This window comes from Bombus huntii, chromosome 2 (genome assembly GCF_024542735.1).
Source record: "Bombus huntii isolate Logan2020A chromosome 2, iyBomHunt1.1, whole genome shotgun sequence".
Taxonomy (NCBI): Eukaryota; Metazoa; Arthropoda; class Insecta; order Hymenoptera; family Apidae; genus Bombus; species Bombus huntii.
In genome coordinates this window covers 11033863-11049631 of record NC_066239.1, presented here as the reverse complement: position 1 = coordinate 11049631, position 15769 = coordinate 11033863, and the positions used below count along the sequence as shown (strand labels likewise).

The 15769-nt window shown below is 34.8% G+C and overlaps 2 protein-coding genes across 5 annotated transcripts in view; one reads left to right on the top strand and one right to left on the bottom strand.

Annotated features, from left to right (window-relative positions):
- The first annotated feature begins 110 nt into the window (after window positions 1-110).
- Window positions 111-15769, top strand: part of LOC126875857 (putative protein FAM10A4) — an 18392-nt gene continuing 2733 nt past the window's right edge. The window contains exons 1-3 of one of the 2 annotated variants that reach the window (XM_050638760.1): window positions 111-246; window positions 705-995; window positions 1138-1550. In XM_050638760.1, the coding sequence (XP_050494717.1) occupies window positions 123-246; window positions 705-995; window positions 1138-1550 (828 nt within the window). In that variant the 5' untranslated portion in view covers window positions 111-122. Of the gene's footprint in view, window positions 411-704; window positions 996-1137; window positions 1551-15769 lie in introns of both variants that reach the window. The other variant, XM_050638766.1, reaches the window with a different exon arrangement.
- On the bottom strand, window positions 1853-12320 carry LOC126875788 (sarcalumenin). Of its 3 annotated transcripts, none has more exons than XM_050638682.1 (10): window positions 12081-12320; window positions 6687-6773; window positions 6535-6620; window positions 6288-6444; window positions 4759-5925; window positions 4498-4614; window positions 4083-4312; window positions 3817-4008; window positions 3490-3753; window positions 1853-3387 (listed from the first exon to the last, which is right to left on the bottom strand). In XM_050638682.1, exons 1-10 carry the CDS (start codon window positions 12151-12153, stop codon window positions 3007-3009), a joined length of 2754 nt encoding a protein of 917 aa, XP_050494639.1. In that variant the 5' UTR covers window positions 12154-12320; the 3' UTR covers window positions 1853-3006. The 3 variants fall into 3 exon arrangements, with proteins under 3 accessions (XP_050494639.1, XP_050494647.1, XP_050494654.1); XM_050638690.1 differs by having other exon boundaries at window positions 4083-4255; window positions 12081-12317; XM_050638697.1 differs by lacking the exons at window positions 6535-6620; window positions 6687-6773; window positions 12081-12320 and having other exon boundaries at window positions 6214-6300.

The window sequence follows — 15769 nt, the reverse complement described above, 5'->3', positions numbered from 1 at the left end:
AACATATCTTTATTTTCTCTTGTTATTTCTATGTCAATATTTATTATCGTATTCGCGTAAACACACTTTTCTATTATTATTTAAAGTAAGAAATTCAAACTAATCAGATGTTACTTGCATAAATGATGCCAGTTGTAAACTTGCCAACATATCAATATGTGTATTCTGCCCTGCCTAGTACAGTATTGCGTATCAGATCTAACGATCAGATGAATTTGGTCTCTCCGTCTCTGTTAGGATATAATAGTACGTATCTACTTCGATCGTATGCCTAGTGCATTTTGTTGTGCTCCAAATATTAATTTCATATTTTGTGAACTCGAATAATACAAATTATTTTCAATATCAGAACCTTAAATATTTATTTCATACCTTTCGTCGAAATCTACGTAAATTCTATATTATTATCGGTAAGTATGCGAATTCTGATATGTATTAGAACTATCCATTACCGGTATTTCGAACATTGTAATTCTTTTTCTATTGTACATATCAAAAAATCAAAATGTATTAAAAGATCGAACTTTATTTAAGTCACATAAATTTTTTGCATATTGACTAATCATTCGACATACATAATTGATACATATATGGTTATATGTTGGTCGTATTTACGTGGTTGCTAGAATTTTCTTTCATATTTATGCAGCATAAATGCGCATAATACGTTTTGTATAATTTATTATTTTCATTTGTTGTTTTAGGTAGCAAAATGTCTGTTCCTTTAAAACCAGAGCTTCTTGCACAATTGGAAGCATTTTTCAATATATGCATGATAAATCCTTCTTTGTTAAATCAGCCAGAATATTCCTTTATAAAAACGTTCATTGAATTTTTTGGAGGACGGATACCAAAAACAAATCAACAATCAAGTAATGAACCACCAAGCAAAAAATCAGAAGATGCAAATGCATCTAAAGAACCTGAACCAAAACCAGAACCAGAACCAGAAAGCGAAGAAAGTGATATTGATCTTGATATGAGTGGAGTAATTGGTAAAAGTTTATCTGAAATTTTATCTTAATTTTCATTAATTTTTTTATTTAATCTTAATTTTTTGTATGCATCTTTAATAATATTGAGATTTAAATAGAATTTATACTAATATTTAATAATATTTCTAAATTACAATTGTAGAGCCAGATGAAGATACTCCTCAAAAAATGGGAAATCTTACTTTGCAACCAACAGAAGAAGAAATTGCAGAATCTCAGGCTAAACGTTCCGAAGCTGTATCAGCTTTTATAGAAAAAGATTATGAAAAGGCTATAGAACTTTATACAGAAGCTATAGTATTAAATCCACAGGCATCGTTACTTTATGCCAAACGTGGACAAATTTTCATGTTAATGAATAAGCCTAATGCCTGTATTCGTGATTGTAATCGTGCTTTGGAACTAAATCCGGATAGTGCAGCAGCTCACAAGTTTAGAGGAAGGGCCTATCACTTGCTTGGAAAATTCGAAGAAGCGGCTACTGATTTGAGACTTGCTTGTAAATTTGACTTTGATGAGCAAGCTGATGAGTGGTTACGAGAAGTTACACCAAACGTAAGTATCTTCCTTTTCAAATTGTTGCTATCTTTCTCATAATCTAATTTATTATTTCAATCACTTTGCATATTTTTCAAATTTTTTATTATTGAAAAGATTGCATGCTCACTTAATAAGAATACCTATCAATTAATCATATTGTAATTTTTCTTATAGTATTATTTTATGTAACTAAGATCAGTTAAATCCTGTTTGTTATATTGGATTAATATATCATACTTTTAGTTATCTATTAAATCTTATTTATTATATATATAAATAATCTGTATTTGGGATTGAGAATATCACATTTACACAAATGACAAGTATAATTTATATATTCCTATTTGAAAAATACATAAATTAAGTCTATTAAACCTCAATACTTAACTTACGTAGAATAACATAACAATTTGCTTACTTTCAAAAAAATCAATCACACGTGTGAACAACAATAACAATGCAAAACAATTCATGATTTATATGAGGCATTTAATTTACACAAGGTACATTAAAAATCAAATTTTTTACTAAAACAAACAATATATTCATTCACATTGAAATATAGTTTATATATCAACATGGGAAGTTATTATTGTGTAATTAATTAATTTTTTTTAAATAAATATTTATAACTTTTAATAAGAACACGATTTGTAGCTTCAAAAAGAGATCATTCTTATCTCTTTCTTAATGGAAATATTTTTATTTATTTTATTTTACATACTTATAATATGTAACTGCTCTCATCGTATGTTGTTCTGATGGCTGAAAGTGTCACAGCGTTATGCTATAATTAGCACAACCATTACACTAAGTTCCAAAAAAGTCTATCGCGCGAGTTCACTATATTTCCAACTTCTATATTTGTGTGTTAGACAATAGGACCCACCATTATTGTGATATGTTTTCCATAACTGTGTAATCAAAGCTGTATTGGAACACATTCAAAGGAAACACACTATTCTTTTCTTAGATTGGAATGGTAACACTCGTCCTATTTTCCAAACACAGGTTTCTTGAAACCTTCAATTCATTCCAATCCACTAATACACTTAAATATATGTTAAGCATATCATTAACCAACCATATCATCTTCCTTATTGTGTCATTAGTATCCATATTATTTACCTACAAAACCAACAGTACGTTTTCATACTCCACAGTATGTCTTCTCATCCTTAAATGAACTATTTAATATTATCGCGCAAAATAATGTTCCAGGAGAATTCTGTTTAGGTCTTGCATTCTCTTCTCTTCATGTATGATCCAGTTGGACTTTTATCTGAAGGCGATCCAAACCTAAGTTTTTGCTATTTCAGGAAAGAAACTTCTTCTCTGTACTGCTTCAAGTAATGAACTTACACCAATGTTCGTTTCCTCTCACTCTTTCTCTTGTTTGTTTTGTACGATTTGCTCTCACCTCATATCTCATGTGGCATCAAGAGCTTTGTTTGAGAATGTAGGATTACACTCAACTAGAAGGACTTGTTTCATACTCGTGTATGACTTGCTCTACTGATTTCTTGTATTTGCCTACGAGCTCTGGCAAATCGTAAGCAATGGCAACATCGAGTCTATTGATCGGACATCCACGGAAGTACGTGCACGTAGAGCTTAGTAGAGGGAAATCATAAAGAGGATTTAATCGGAAGAAGTCTCGATAAACGTCTGGATCAGGCAAGTCATAGCGTGATATATTCTTCAAAGTACTTAAGCCCTCGTAGATATGGTAATCTTGTGGATTATCGGTAATCTTGTCACTGATCTCTTTTTTGTTTCCAAAGAATGTCTTGTGATTGTAGTACGTGGTTAGATAGCAATCTACCATTTTAGCATGATTGCGCACTCGTACCTATAAGCACGAAGAAATATTTCATATTTAATCACCGATCAAAGACAACAGATTAAGAAGATGAAAAATCATATTAATGAAAAATCGATCGTAATAACTTACAGCGAATCTTCTGGCGCTCGCTATCTTATGCTCGACACGTTTGTCGATGGCAGTACGTAAGTCACGTAGGAATGCACGTTCCTGAGCATACAATAATCTGGTAGGTGCACCAGCTTCGTATGGTAACGACCACAATGATGTGGAGTACATTATCGGTGGCTCAGCGCTGGACATCAGCGGGGATATATTCCAAATCAGAGCGCCTTGCACTCTCATCAGTTCTTCTGGTTTTACTTGATCAGCTTTGTTGAGAATGATGCGTGTCTGTTGTAGAAGTTCACATTATCCTGGTGTTAACAGTGTCCAGATTTTAATATCGAAGCTTACCTGGTGTTCCCTTCCTTTCAATTGATCAAGGATAGCCTCTGTTTCTGGCCCAACGTCTAACTTAGATGGATCGTATACTAGAAATATTATGTCTGCGCGGTCAATGAACCATTGACACGCATCGTTAAACGGGAACAAACGTTGGACTTGTTTTCGAATTTCTAAAATTCCTGGTATCTCGACGATATTGACCTATTAATGTAAAAAAATACATCATTGAAATAACAAATTTTTATAGAATGAAATTATTTAAAGAATATATTTACTTTTTCTAGCAATTTATTGTCAAGTCGTAAACCCTTAAGACGATCGAGCAATCCTTGGCCGAATTTTTGTAATCCGGAGAAAGTCCAGTCGGCGGCTAGCTGTGTGCCATCGAGGATCTCCTCTTCCTCTCCGTGCATAATAATATTGAAGTAGGCCGGAGATGGCTCGGCTCCTGTGTCATTTCCATTTGGCGTTTTGCATTGCTCCTCAAAGCACTCTCTCAAACCACCTAAACACTATCTGTATATTCATGCTCCTAGCATGCTTCTAGCGCTAAATCTTTACATCAGCATTGTTTTACTATTTGAAGGCGTGATCACGGCCGACTTAGTTAAGCGTCAATATAAAGTAAGTCGAAGCATCCTCGCACAACAAATTCTCACTACTTTCTTCGTTTTCTCGCTACTTACGCACCTGTTCTTAACGATGTCTGGCTGTACTCGATATCGAGCAAATAGTTTATGATGGAAGATTTCCCACCGCTCCATGGACCCATGAAGAGGACTAGTGGCTTCGAAAATATTTCCGGATCTATAAAGTTAATGTTACATATTTAAATATCGAATATTAGTACTTTAGTATTAGTAGTATTTTTGAATATTACTATTTTAAGGAATAATCTTTTTATTAATTAATAGTGACCTATCTCATTTTGTTTATATTAATTATGCTTACCACCAAAGTGTCTATTGCTCAAGTCTCTATATTTATACAAAGACTCCAGTGGTTGGATGGCATTGTCATAAACCCTCTTCAGTTCCTTTAGTATAACATCCGCGTGTTTCTGTATTGCTCGTTCTTTCTCTTCATTTTCTTCATCCAGTTTTAACAGCTGATTAATATGATCACGCGGTCGTAAATTCTCCGGTACCACTATCTCTCGGATCAAGTCTTCCTCTGGGGTAGGTTCTTCTTCGCTTTCTCCTGGTTCCTTCGAGCCTTCGCCATCTCCTTCGCCTTCTTCGCCTTCTCCTACGCCTTCTTCTCCGCCTTCTTCTTCGCCTTCTTTTCCGCCAACTTCTCTCCTAGCACGAGACTTCGGCTTATCAGTTTCTTCCTCTGCTGATTTAGCTTCTTCTTCAGTTCCCTTCTCCGTCGACTTCTCCGCTTCTTCTTCTTCTTCCACTGATTTTGCAGTTTCTTCTTCCACTGATTTTACAGTTTCTTCTTCAGCTGATTTTGCGGTTTCTTCTTCAGACTTACCTTCTTCAGCTTCTTCACTCTGTTTTGCTTTCTCCTCTGTTTGGCCTTCTGTACTTTCACCTTCACCTTCACCTTCTTTACTCTCTTCCTTTGCTTCTTCTCCGCTTACTTGTTGCTCCACTGATTGACCTTCCTCTTCAGTTTTACTATCTTGGTCTTTTTCACCTTCTTCTTTAGAAACTGCTTCTTCTGCCTTTTCCGCCTTCGAATCGGTCGCGTCGTCTTCGGTTTTCTCTTCGTCAGACTTCACCTCCTCGGTCTTGGCTTCTTCGTCGGATTTCTCCTCGTCGATTTTCGCTTCTTCAGTCGATTCTCCTTCGGCTTGTGCTTCGTCGGATTTTCCATCGTCAGCCTGCGATTTTTCCTCGGATTTTCCTTCATCTACATCGATTTCAGCATCCCGTTGTACTTCTTCTTCTGATTTTCCAGCATCCGCTGGTTCTTCTTCCTCAGACTTTTCCACTTGTGCTGCCTCCTCCGATTTTTCCTCTTCACCAGATTTTACATCCTTATTCTCTTCAGTTCCTTCCTGAGCAGAATCTTCACCACCCTCTTCCGCTTGTTCCACAGATTCCTCTTTATCCTCCTCGGTTTCCTTGACTACTTCTCCGGACTTTTCATCTGGTTGCTCACTTTCACCTAGAAGCAATAATATGTTTTTTAATACTTTGGCAGTAGTAATGAAGTATGAAAGAAGAGACGTGATATTGTATTCTAGCTTCCTTTGTTTTATGATTCTACAAAAGCTCCAGGAATTTAATTTAATGTGTTAAGGTAAGAAACTTTATTGAGTTAAGATACTTTATTTAAGATAAGAAAAATTATATAAAAAGGCAAGAATAATTAGATAACAATCGAAAGAAGTATCTATGCTCATAAAGGAGCAGTATTGAGTATACAGTATTAGTTTGGTGCAATATTAATTACCTAACTTGAATGAATTTATAGATGTAAGAAGAAGATTAACAGGTTGATGCAAATACTGATCCTTTAACATTTACCTCCTTCTGCTTCACCTGCTTCGGCACTTTCTCCAGGTTCTTCTCCAGCTTCAGCACTTTGCACACCTTGTTCGGCACTTTCTGCGCCTCCAGTTTCTTCTACCGATTCTTGTTTATCTTCTTCTGTTGCCACATCTTCCTTTGAAGGCTTACCTTCCTACAGCGAATGTCAAAAAACATTTTCATGATCTTCATACATTAAAATGATAGTTATTGATTTTAGAATGAAAAAGATACTTTGTCTTACTTCTTCGCTCGCAGGTTTTGCTTCATCTTCTTGACTCTCTTTATCGACGTCGGTCCCGGCCTCGGCACTGGTCTGCTCCAAAGATCCTTCAAACGAAAGATTCTAGAAATCGTTGTGCTCCAGTTGAATATCCCTCGACATTTTAACATTACCTGTACCGAGATCCTTCAACGCCTTCTCTATATATGGTCGACACAGATCCTCTGGCGGCACTTCTAGCTCTTCTTCGCTTTGCACTCCTGAAAACACGAGTTCAGTCTCAGAATTACTACAGGAATTTACGTATTTATTAGAAGAGAAGAAGTAGTACTCATGTTGAAAAGTATAAAAAGATTATTACTACGAATATTAGTTAATTATGAATTTATTGCACGTTTGAGGAAGCACTTGGTTTCCATTTCAAAATTATTGCAATTTCAATTCCTTTTTTTCAATTTTTTTTTTTTTTTTTATAAAAGAACAGATTGTGTATCTGAAATATAATATTTTATTGATACAATAACAGTAAAGAACCATTGGTATATCCTGATGGTCATTCATGAACGTATACGAGGTGTATATACAATAACAAGAAATGTTTATATGAAGTATTTTTCTTTTGTACGAATTTTACACAAGATTTCACGGTTGGCTTGGTTCTATGCCGATTCTTTGAGTGCCAGGAATTTTCGTCGAGAGTTCTCACTATGCTAAACACGCGGTGCCAAAAGAAGGTGCGGAGTATTAGATAACCTAGCACGGAGCTTAGCAGGAGAGTTTAACGCCACGCGACCACCAAAAATATCTGACCCAGGTGACGCAAGATCTTGTCAGAGTCATTACACATCGTTTGGGTTGAACGCGTGCTCGAACAGTGACAGGTGTGCCGAAACAACAACCATGCTTGATCGTGATCTAAGAAACGGAAAAGATAAGTATCGTTCCTAAAAGGCATTAAAAGTCCAATAGTAAAAGATAATAGATTTCCAAAGTTTGAGACGCAACCCACTAATGGATCAAATATTAAAATATGAGAGTAGTTTACATGTTTATCAGGAAAGTTTTACTCATCAAGAATCTTCGATAAATAATTTTAACTGAAAGAAGAATATCTTCGGTATATCCTATGGAATGTAATTTCTTGTCCAAGTAGATTTATTGCTTGATAAATTGAACTTAAACAAGTACAAATATTTTGATATTTAGAGTGTTCAACGTCAAGTTCTTTAGAAGAAGATGGCTTTTGAAAACAACATATGAAAATAATAGTTCAACAGCCATTGTGAAGCGAAGAAGAAGATGATGATGAAAAGAAATGTACAATAATGGGAACATTGAAGATGATGATAAAGAATGGTTTTCGATTAAGAATGATGTTTTTAGAAATCTACTAGAGTAAGTAGATTTACAGAAGAGAAATTAAAAAAGAATGTAAATGCTGCCAAGTAAAGTTTTAAGAACACAGCAGAAAAGAGTTACTAAGTAATTAATCAGCGGTAGTACCTTGAAAATTTAAAGATGCATTAACACCTTGAATATATTCCAAACTGCGACGTTTTGATACCAGAACAATTATTGAGAAATATGGGGATCAGTTACCAGTTAGTATCCTTGTGAGAGTACAACAATAAGAATTAATTGGATTAACTATCAACACCTTTATTACTGTAAATTATTTGACACATAGAAATGTGTCAAAACGTAATATATAAACTAAAGGAAGATTTTATATACACATACATTCACTTTTACTACTATTGACAATTATTGATTATGTACTAAACATCTAGATCTAAGACAACTAGAGGAAAATGAAGAAACTTCTACAATCTAAACATTACAACAAATCCTCAGGATCCATTAGACTAAAATTGTACTTCACATGCTGTGAAATCATTTCCAAATTTATTGAAAGGGAAAAGGACACAAATAAGCACACTGTTTCAACGTTGAAGACTATGAATCCTATGAATAATGAAGATGACTTTAAATGAAATGTGTCAATACCCTCACACGTTTGTCTATGAAAACATGGTACGCCAGGATCTAGTTTTGGTGTTATAATATCTGCCACCGTATATAAAATCTCGGTCGATGAAAATGTCGATATCATCTTTCTAGGCAGTACCTGGGAGGCCGGTTTCTAAGTTTAGCGACGAGTAGGCGGCTTTGAGCCGAGCAACACTTGAAAATATTTATATATTGGATGAGCGAAACGTATTTTTATCGGTTATTCGCAGCGAAAAAGTACAAATACTTTAGCCGAGATTCTTCGACGATACAAAATTCATTGATACCGTTGATGATGATATCAACGCATTGGAACAACAAATTGAAGAGCAACATCGACAGAAGATATACTAGTATACTAGAGATACTGGATATACTAGTTAATGATTATATAGCAACCAACGATTTCTTACTATGAAATAACTATGAAGAATTTATATGGAGTCAGGTTTCCTGTTCCTTAGCCGATGATGCAATTTTCAAAGTGAAATTTAGTTACTCTGTAGGTATAGATGAAAAGAAAATACGTAGCATGTATTGCTCATAAATTTTCATCATTACATCACACGTGTTGGTACTCTTGGCACGAGATCTTATCATTTTGCACGCTTTAGCCTTTTGTCTCCCACAAAATCAGAGGGAATCTTAATAAAGTTCTAACGATACTTAATTATTTATTGAATTTTAACTTGACTTTACGAGACTCGTCAAATTATTTATGTAGCTTTTCTTCCTCTTTTATTTGTTTTTGTTCTATAGCGGATTTCAAGATTTTATTTTGATTTAGATTTACTGTTTCGTTACTGAATATTATGAGAACAAACAAAGAAGTAAATTATAAGTGAAGAGTTGCTACCGCTAATTTACAGGCGGAATATTAATTTTAGACTTTAGCGATCTGTAAGATAATATGTTGAAATTATGTATGTTGCAAAATAATCCTCGAAAATGTCAAGATACGGGTAATGGAAGTAGAGGTAAGCAGCTGTCGTTTGGCACAAGCATAGCCACCAAGGATAAAGATAGATTCTGAAGTCTTGTTCCGCGCACTGTGGCATGTATAGTCTTTAATCTTTTTGCTATAAAAGTTAGATTTACTTGAAAAGTGCATTGTTCATTTTTTCTTGACTTGCCATTGATCTATTATATTACTCTAATCATTTTTACAAGTACTCTTTCCTTATGAAAGAAAATTTTCATATAAAGATTTTTATAAAGAAATTAAATTATAAAGATTGTATTAATTATTATATTGCTTGATATAGATATAATTTATTTAAGAAATTGCATCTTGGTATAATACTATATTCTTTAATAATATTAAGAGTGTCATTGCATAAGTGCACGTTTTTTTTTATAGTAATTTGTAAAAGTTTCAATATTATATGTTTACCATATATTTTACGAGCACGTCAATATATTTGACGAATATTAATTTATGATCTGTTCGTAAGTGGTAAACACGGATTCTGATTATCCTTTGTTGTCCATTGCCATCAGCAAACATGTTAAGGTTTAGGTATCGCTTTAAACGGAATTCACGATCAAATTTGTAGAATTTAGAGCGAATCTGGCACGGATTTATGCCTGTTCTTATGTAATTATTTGCAAGTTGTTGACAGTCGGTTTCCATCGATTCCTAAAATAACAAATCCTTGAATCCACGATCAAAATCGTTTACTCGATCGTCGTCCCATTTCGCTTCGTTAATTTGACCGCAATACCATTATCGTTGTTCTCCAACTGCATTTCACATCTACAATAACCATTCCATATTGCATAAAAAAGAAAAAAGAACGGAAAGAAAAAAAAATAAATAATAACCACTAAATGCCTAACATTTTAAATAAATATTCTTTTATATCTATCAAAACTATGGAAAACGAAAAATTTAGTTTATTTAAGAGATTAAAAGAGAACATAATAGCACGTAATTCCTTCAACTTCTTTCATTTCTTCAATTTACAAAGTGCAATCATTTTGTATTCTTTTTGATATAGATATATATTTATAATGTTTTTATAATATTTTCAAGAAAATGATTCTATTTTATTAAGAACCGTTACTGATATGACGTATATGTACATAATTATCGGTACTATTTTAAAATGATTCTATTGCGTTAAGAATCACTATTGAACTATCGATACTATTCGAAGGAGTTTGTAAGACGTCACGATGTATCAAGGAAATAAAGTTAAACGTTGAAAGGAAGAGCACGTGACGTTGAATGGAGAAGAGATGCTCGTTAACGGTATCGACATAACAACGATGATGCAATGGATCGTAGGTTCATCGGTTCGATCGCACGTTTGCTCGATGCTGAAGAGGCTTTGACAAGCCAGGCAACCGATGACGCAGACCAGTGACTTTACGTAACATTGACCTTCATCAATCGTCACACGTTCGTCAGCGCGTCATCCATATCATCGACCGCTAAAACTTCTAGAAACTTGACCACACTGACACCTACGCGCTTGAAAAATCGACGATCTAGATCAATCCTAACAATTGGAAACGATAAAATCAAAAGATTCTCAGGTCCACGATCATCTTCACGAATAATATCGTGAATCATACTCGTGCAAAAGCAAGGTGTTGCTCTTCGTTTATAAAATTAACGACGAATAAACGTCGAATAAACGACGTCACGTAGATACATTCTAAAAAAGCGTCTCGTGACAACTCGTTAAAAATAACGCGAAAACAAATGATGATGTCAATGCATGGATTTGTTTGGCAGCTCTGTTCCCGGTTAGAATTGAAACGAATCGATGGAGAAAATTCCGTAAAGGAGATTATGAATATATATACGATGAACGAGGTAGTCTCTTTAGAGAAAATCTTGGCACGAACACTTGGTTTTGAAATTCTACGAAACGATGCAACAATGAGGAGAAGAACCAATTCTCTTCTAAAAAGTTCTTGTTTAATTTCTTTCGTAAATTGGAAACCCGTTAAGAAAATCATGCACGAAGGAAAAAGAAGAATAGTACATACGCATGTAAGACTTCGTAGTGACTTCCAGAATTCCATCAACTTTGAGTATCGTATTTAATTGTCATAAAACATAGAACAAAATTAGAATCGGAAGCAGAGATACGTTGATCACTTCCTGATATAAATTTTTCTAAATAAAAACTTGGACGAGAAACTACGTCAAAAACACTCAAAATAGATGAACTCCCTTGAATCAAACGATTGCGGAATAATTGAAAAACAGGGATGAAGATGGTGCAAAGTCTCTTTCTCAAGGGACGATAAAACTTTGGAAGATAAACTGTATCGGATATAAAGATCAACTTTCTCAAATCGAACGATTGCACAATAATCGGAAAACATGGATAATGATGATGATGATGATGATGATGATACAAGATCGCTTCCTGAAGGAACGATAAAATCTTGGAAAATAAACCGTAGCAGAAATACTCGAGAGATTAATTACTTCAAATGAAGCGTTTACGGAAGAATCGAAAGAGAAGAATGATAATACAAAGCGAACAGGGGAAGAGAAGCATCCTTGGAGGGAAGGGGCCTGATCGAGGGCTACTCACCCTGTAAGGCGACGGCTAGAAGGGCCAGCAAGAGGCCCACGAAGTACGCGGGTCTCAGCCGCGAGCCCGTCATCTCGTTTCACTAGGCACTACACGATGAGCCAGGGCTGGCAGCTCGTCTCACTCGATAGTCGCCTTCGACTCCAACTCGCCCGCGAGGAACTGGCATTGTCACTACCGCCAAACCCCGAAGTCGCCCCTCTACTTCTCACCCCACAGCCGGGACCACGCGAGCCATCATTTTCTCGTTTTTTCCCGCCTGATCGCGAGATTCCATTCGCGTAATTTTCGAATACCTATTGTTTTTGGTATTTGCTGGCGAGAAGAATTGCATGTTAAATTCCTTATCGTTTATTGGATGGATTAGCGTCAAATGAAATAAAATTAAATTTCAATCGAGAAGATCTTAGTACGTCCGAAGGAAGGAAGAGTGTTTCTTCACACTTTCCCTAAGTGTTCTAGAAATTGGAAACATTTTTAATATATATATTATTGATGGAGAAAGGATATGCGCGTGAAGATTTGGATTGTTACTTGAACTTTGTATAATTAATTACGACGTGATGATATAAATGGAAGTAAATGATTCTATGCTGCAGAGAAGATCTAGAGTACATACAGGTATACTCTATAAATAATTACTCGATATTTGATGGAGTAAACATGTTTGTTTCGAAAGCGTTAGGAGAGAAAAAGAAATGAATCTGAGCGAAGAAGATCGAAATCTTTAATGTTGATGTTGCTGATTTCGTAACGTGTTGATAGCGAGGATGATAGGATTAAATAGAAGATACTATACTAGGATTTTAATGAAAGATTAAACCTGAATTGAGTTCTTTTGACAATTTATCAGGTTCCTTCTCTACTCGACTTCTTTACTCAAATCAATAGATTGATCAAAGCAACTCGTAGAAAGTTCTATAATTACGAGAATTAACCAGAAAGTACGGCTTTTAAACGAGTCCAATGAAGCGTTGCTTTTATTCGAGGCTAGCAATAGTCTACAAAACGACAATTTGGTTTTTCCTGAAGTATGCAGAAGATGCCTGAGCACGACCACCACTGATTCACCGAATCATTATCTCGTACAATCCGTAGATACTGGTCGTAGAGTGGCAGTTTTAAAAATACCTCTTGGCGGCCCGGTTTTCTCGGGTTTGCAGGGTCTACCTGGCCGACAGACCGCTAAGACATTGACTAGCGACCGTGCACGAAGATCCTGCACACGTTTCGACCTAACTATCACGTCATCCTCAACCTCGTTTCCATCGTCGTCGTCTTCGTCGATCTTTTCTTCCTCCTCTTCCTGCGTGTTTTTTTTTTTTTTTTTTTAATATATGACGAAAGTCTGTCATCGACCGTTTTTCTGTTGCTATATTTTCTCATCGATGGTCACAGTATGTTACCCCCAGAATTTGGTAGGCCAGATGAAGGAAAGTCGATGACGGAAATTCATGACGAGTATAAAGATAGAGGTTTATAAATAATCACGATGATCTCTCGCAGATATATTTTCTTTGTCTTCGCAATGAAAATTACGATGCTTTATCGAAGATCAAAGTTGTGTAGTTACTTAATACGAGCCAATTATATGCGCCGCAGTCGTAGAATTCCTAAAATACATGCGTGATACGGGGACAAGGTCGTCATGGAAATCGGCAGAAAGTTAGATGTTGATGAAAGTAGTACATCTTTGATCTCGAGGAATGTGTGTTGGTTTTGCTAGTCAAAATAAATCGAATATCTTAATCAAATAGTACCGAAATTGTAATACTTCGAGTCTTTAGAAAATAAGCCTCCGTGATTCCTATTTAGTATATAGGAATTTGGAATAATTCGATTGTTTAATTGTCCATTTTCAACTTCTTTATATTGTTAAAGGTAGGAAAGTCGAAGTATAATTTCATTCTCATTGAAAAAATTATATCTAATACATTGTTATATTTGATAATATGCTACGTAACTTATTATAGGTTTTCATTGTCAATGAAAATAACGTTACATCAAATAAACTCTCCTCTTGAAATATTCAGGATGCAAGTGTAATAATTCTCAGTAGCATATACGCTACATCGTATACTCGCATTTGCAAGTTCTGTATAACATTAGCAGGTATCAGTGTTTGTATATTGTTATAGTTATATATATATAGTTACTTGTATATAGTTCCTTATAAAACTCGGAGTTTTATACAATATACAAACACTAAAGCTTGGAATTTCATAAAAAATTCCCAATATATATATGATTAATATATATAATGTATAATAAATAATATACAACAAATAGAACATAAAAGATATCGAACGCATCGTAAACACATAAGAGATAGTCAATTCTCAAAATTACAATCAAAATCACATACCAAATAACAATTTACATCTTCCTGGCTTCGATAACCAGATTAATACAAAGTACAAAAATAGTTTTAATTGCCTGAACCTAAATTCCTAAAGCATATTCTAACAGATATAATACAACATGATACATAAAAGTCCATTAAATTTTCCAATTATAATAGCAAAAGTCAGATCAGGACAAGACTTTAAGAACTCGTTCTATTAACAAGAACTCAAAGGCGCCATCTCCACCAATTTTTCAATTACTAAAATACTCTGTACTACTTGGAAATCGCTAGAATAAAATTTCACATAACGTGGGCAGCAAGCTTCCAACGAAACGCTTCGTTCTGAAATTAAAGAACCGTGAACACGAGAACACGAAAGGTGGAAAGGGGACAAACTTTTGTGCGACGTAATATTAGCGGAATTCCAGACGTCTGTTATCGACGGTCCCAACGAGAGAACGTGGCTGCGGCGCGTGTAGCAAAGAGAAGAGATTCGCAGCGAAATGCGTACTCGTTCGGACAGAGAGAAGCATCGAAACGACGGGCGCCTTTATATTTAGAAGCCCGGGTCGCCGCCGTATAAGGTGGTGCTTCCCTCGTGCAAAAGTTCTCGCGTTTGCTCGCTATCTCCCGTGCTCTCTCCTTTATCCTTTCTTCTTCTTATCTCTTTATCTTCTCTTATCTATAACATTATTCTATCAGGTTATCGATCTTATAGTATTGTTCAAAGGTTCTGTCAGTTTAGGTAATAAAAATATAACAAGTGTTTTTAATATCTTCGTTTATTCTCTTATGTCTATGTGTCGTCTATTTAATTCTTTATATGAACTTCAATCATGGATATCTTTCCGCCTTAATTATTATTGTCATGACAAAGAGTCATTTTATTTATTTATTGTTGAAATAAGACATTCGTAGTTATTATATAGAACTAGTTTCTATTTAAGTCTATCACAATGTAGTTAAGAAACAATGCTATTGATAAGTAACGTAGAAACTGACAGCACTTCTGCATCCATCTAATTATAAATCGTTGTTGTCCTTTCTTCTTATCTTTGTATTATAAATGGCTCGTTACGGTCAAACTTCAATATTAAAATATAATTGTTGCGATTCTATGCAATGGATAATTTCCATTATAACATTGAATATTTCTACCTATTATTCATTGATATTTAAATAAACTACGATAAAACACTCTGATTTGATATAGTTCCTCTATTATAAATATTCCTTCGAAACAGAGATTTCAATGTTTCATTATTCGTTATGATTTTGCGTAGTACGTGAGACAATGTAAAATTCTTTTCATTGACGCCAAAACGGTGGAATGTTTAGGTAC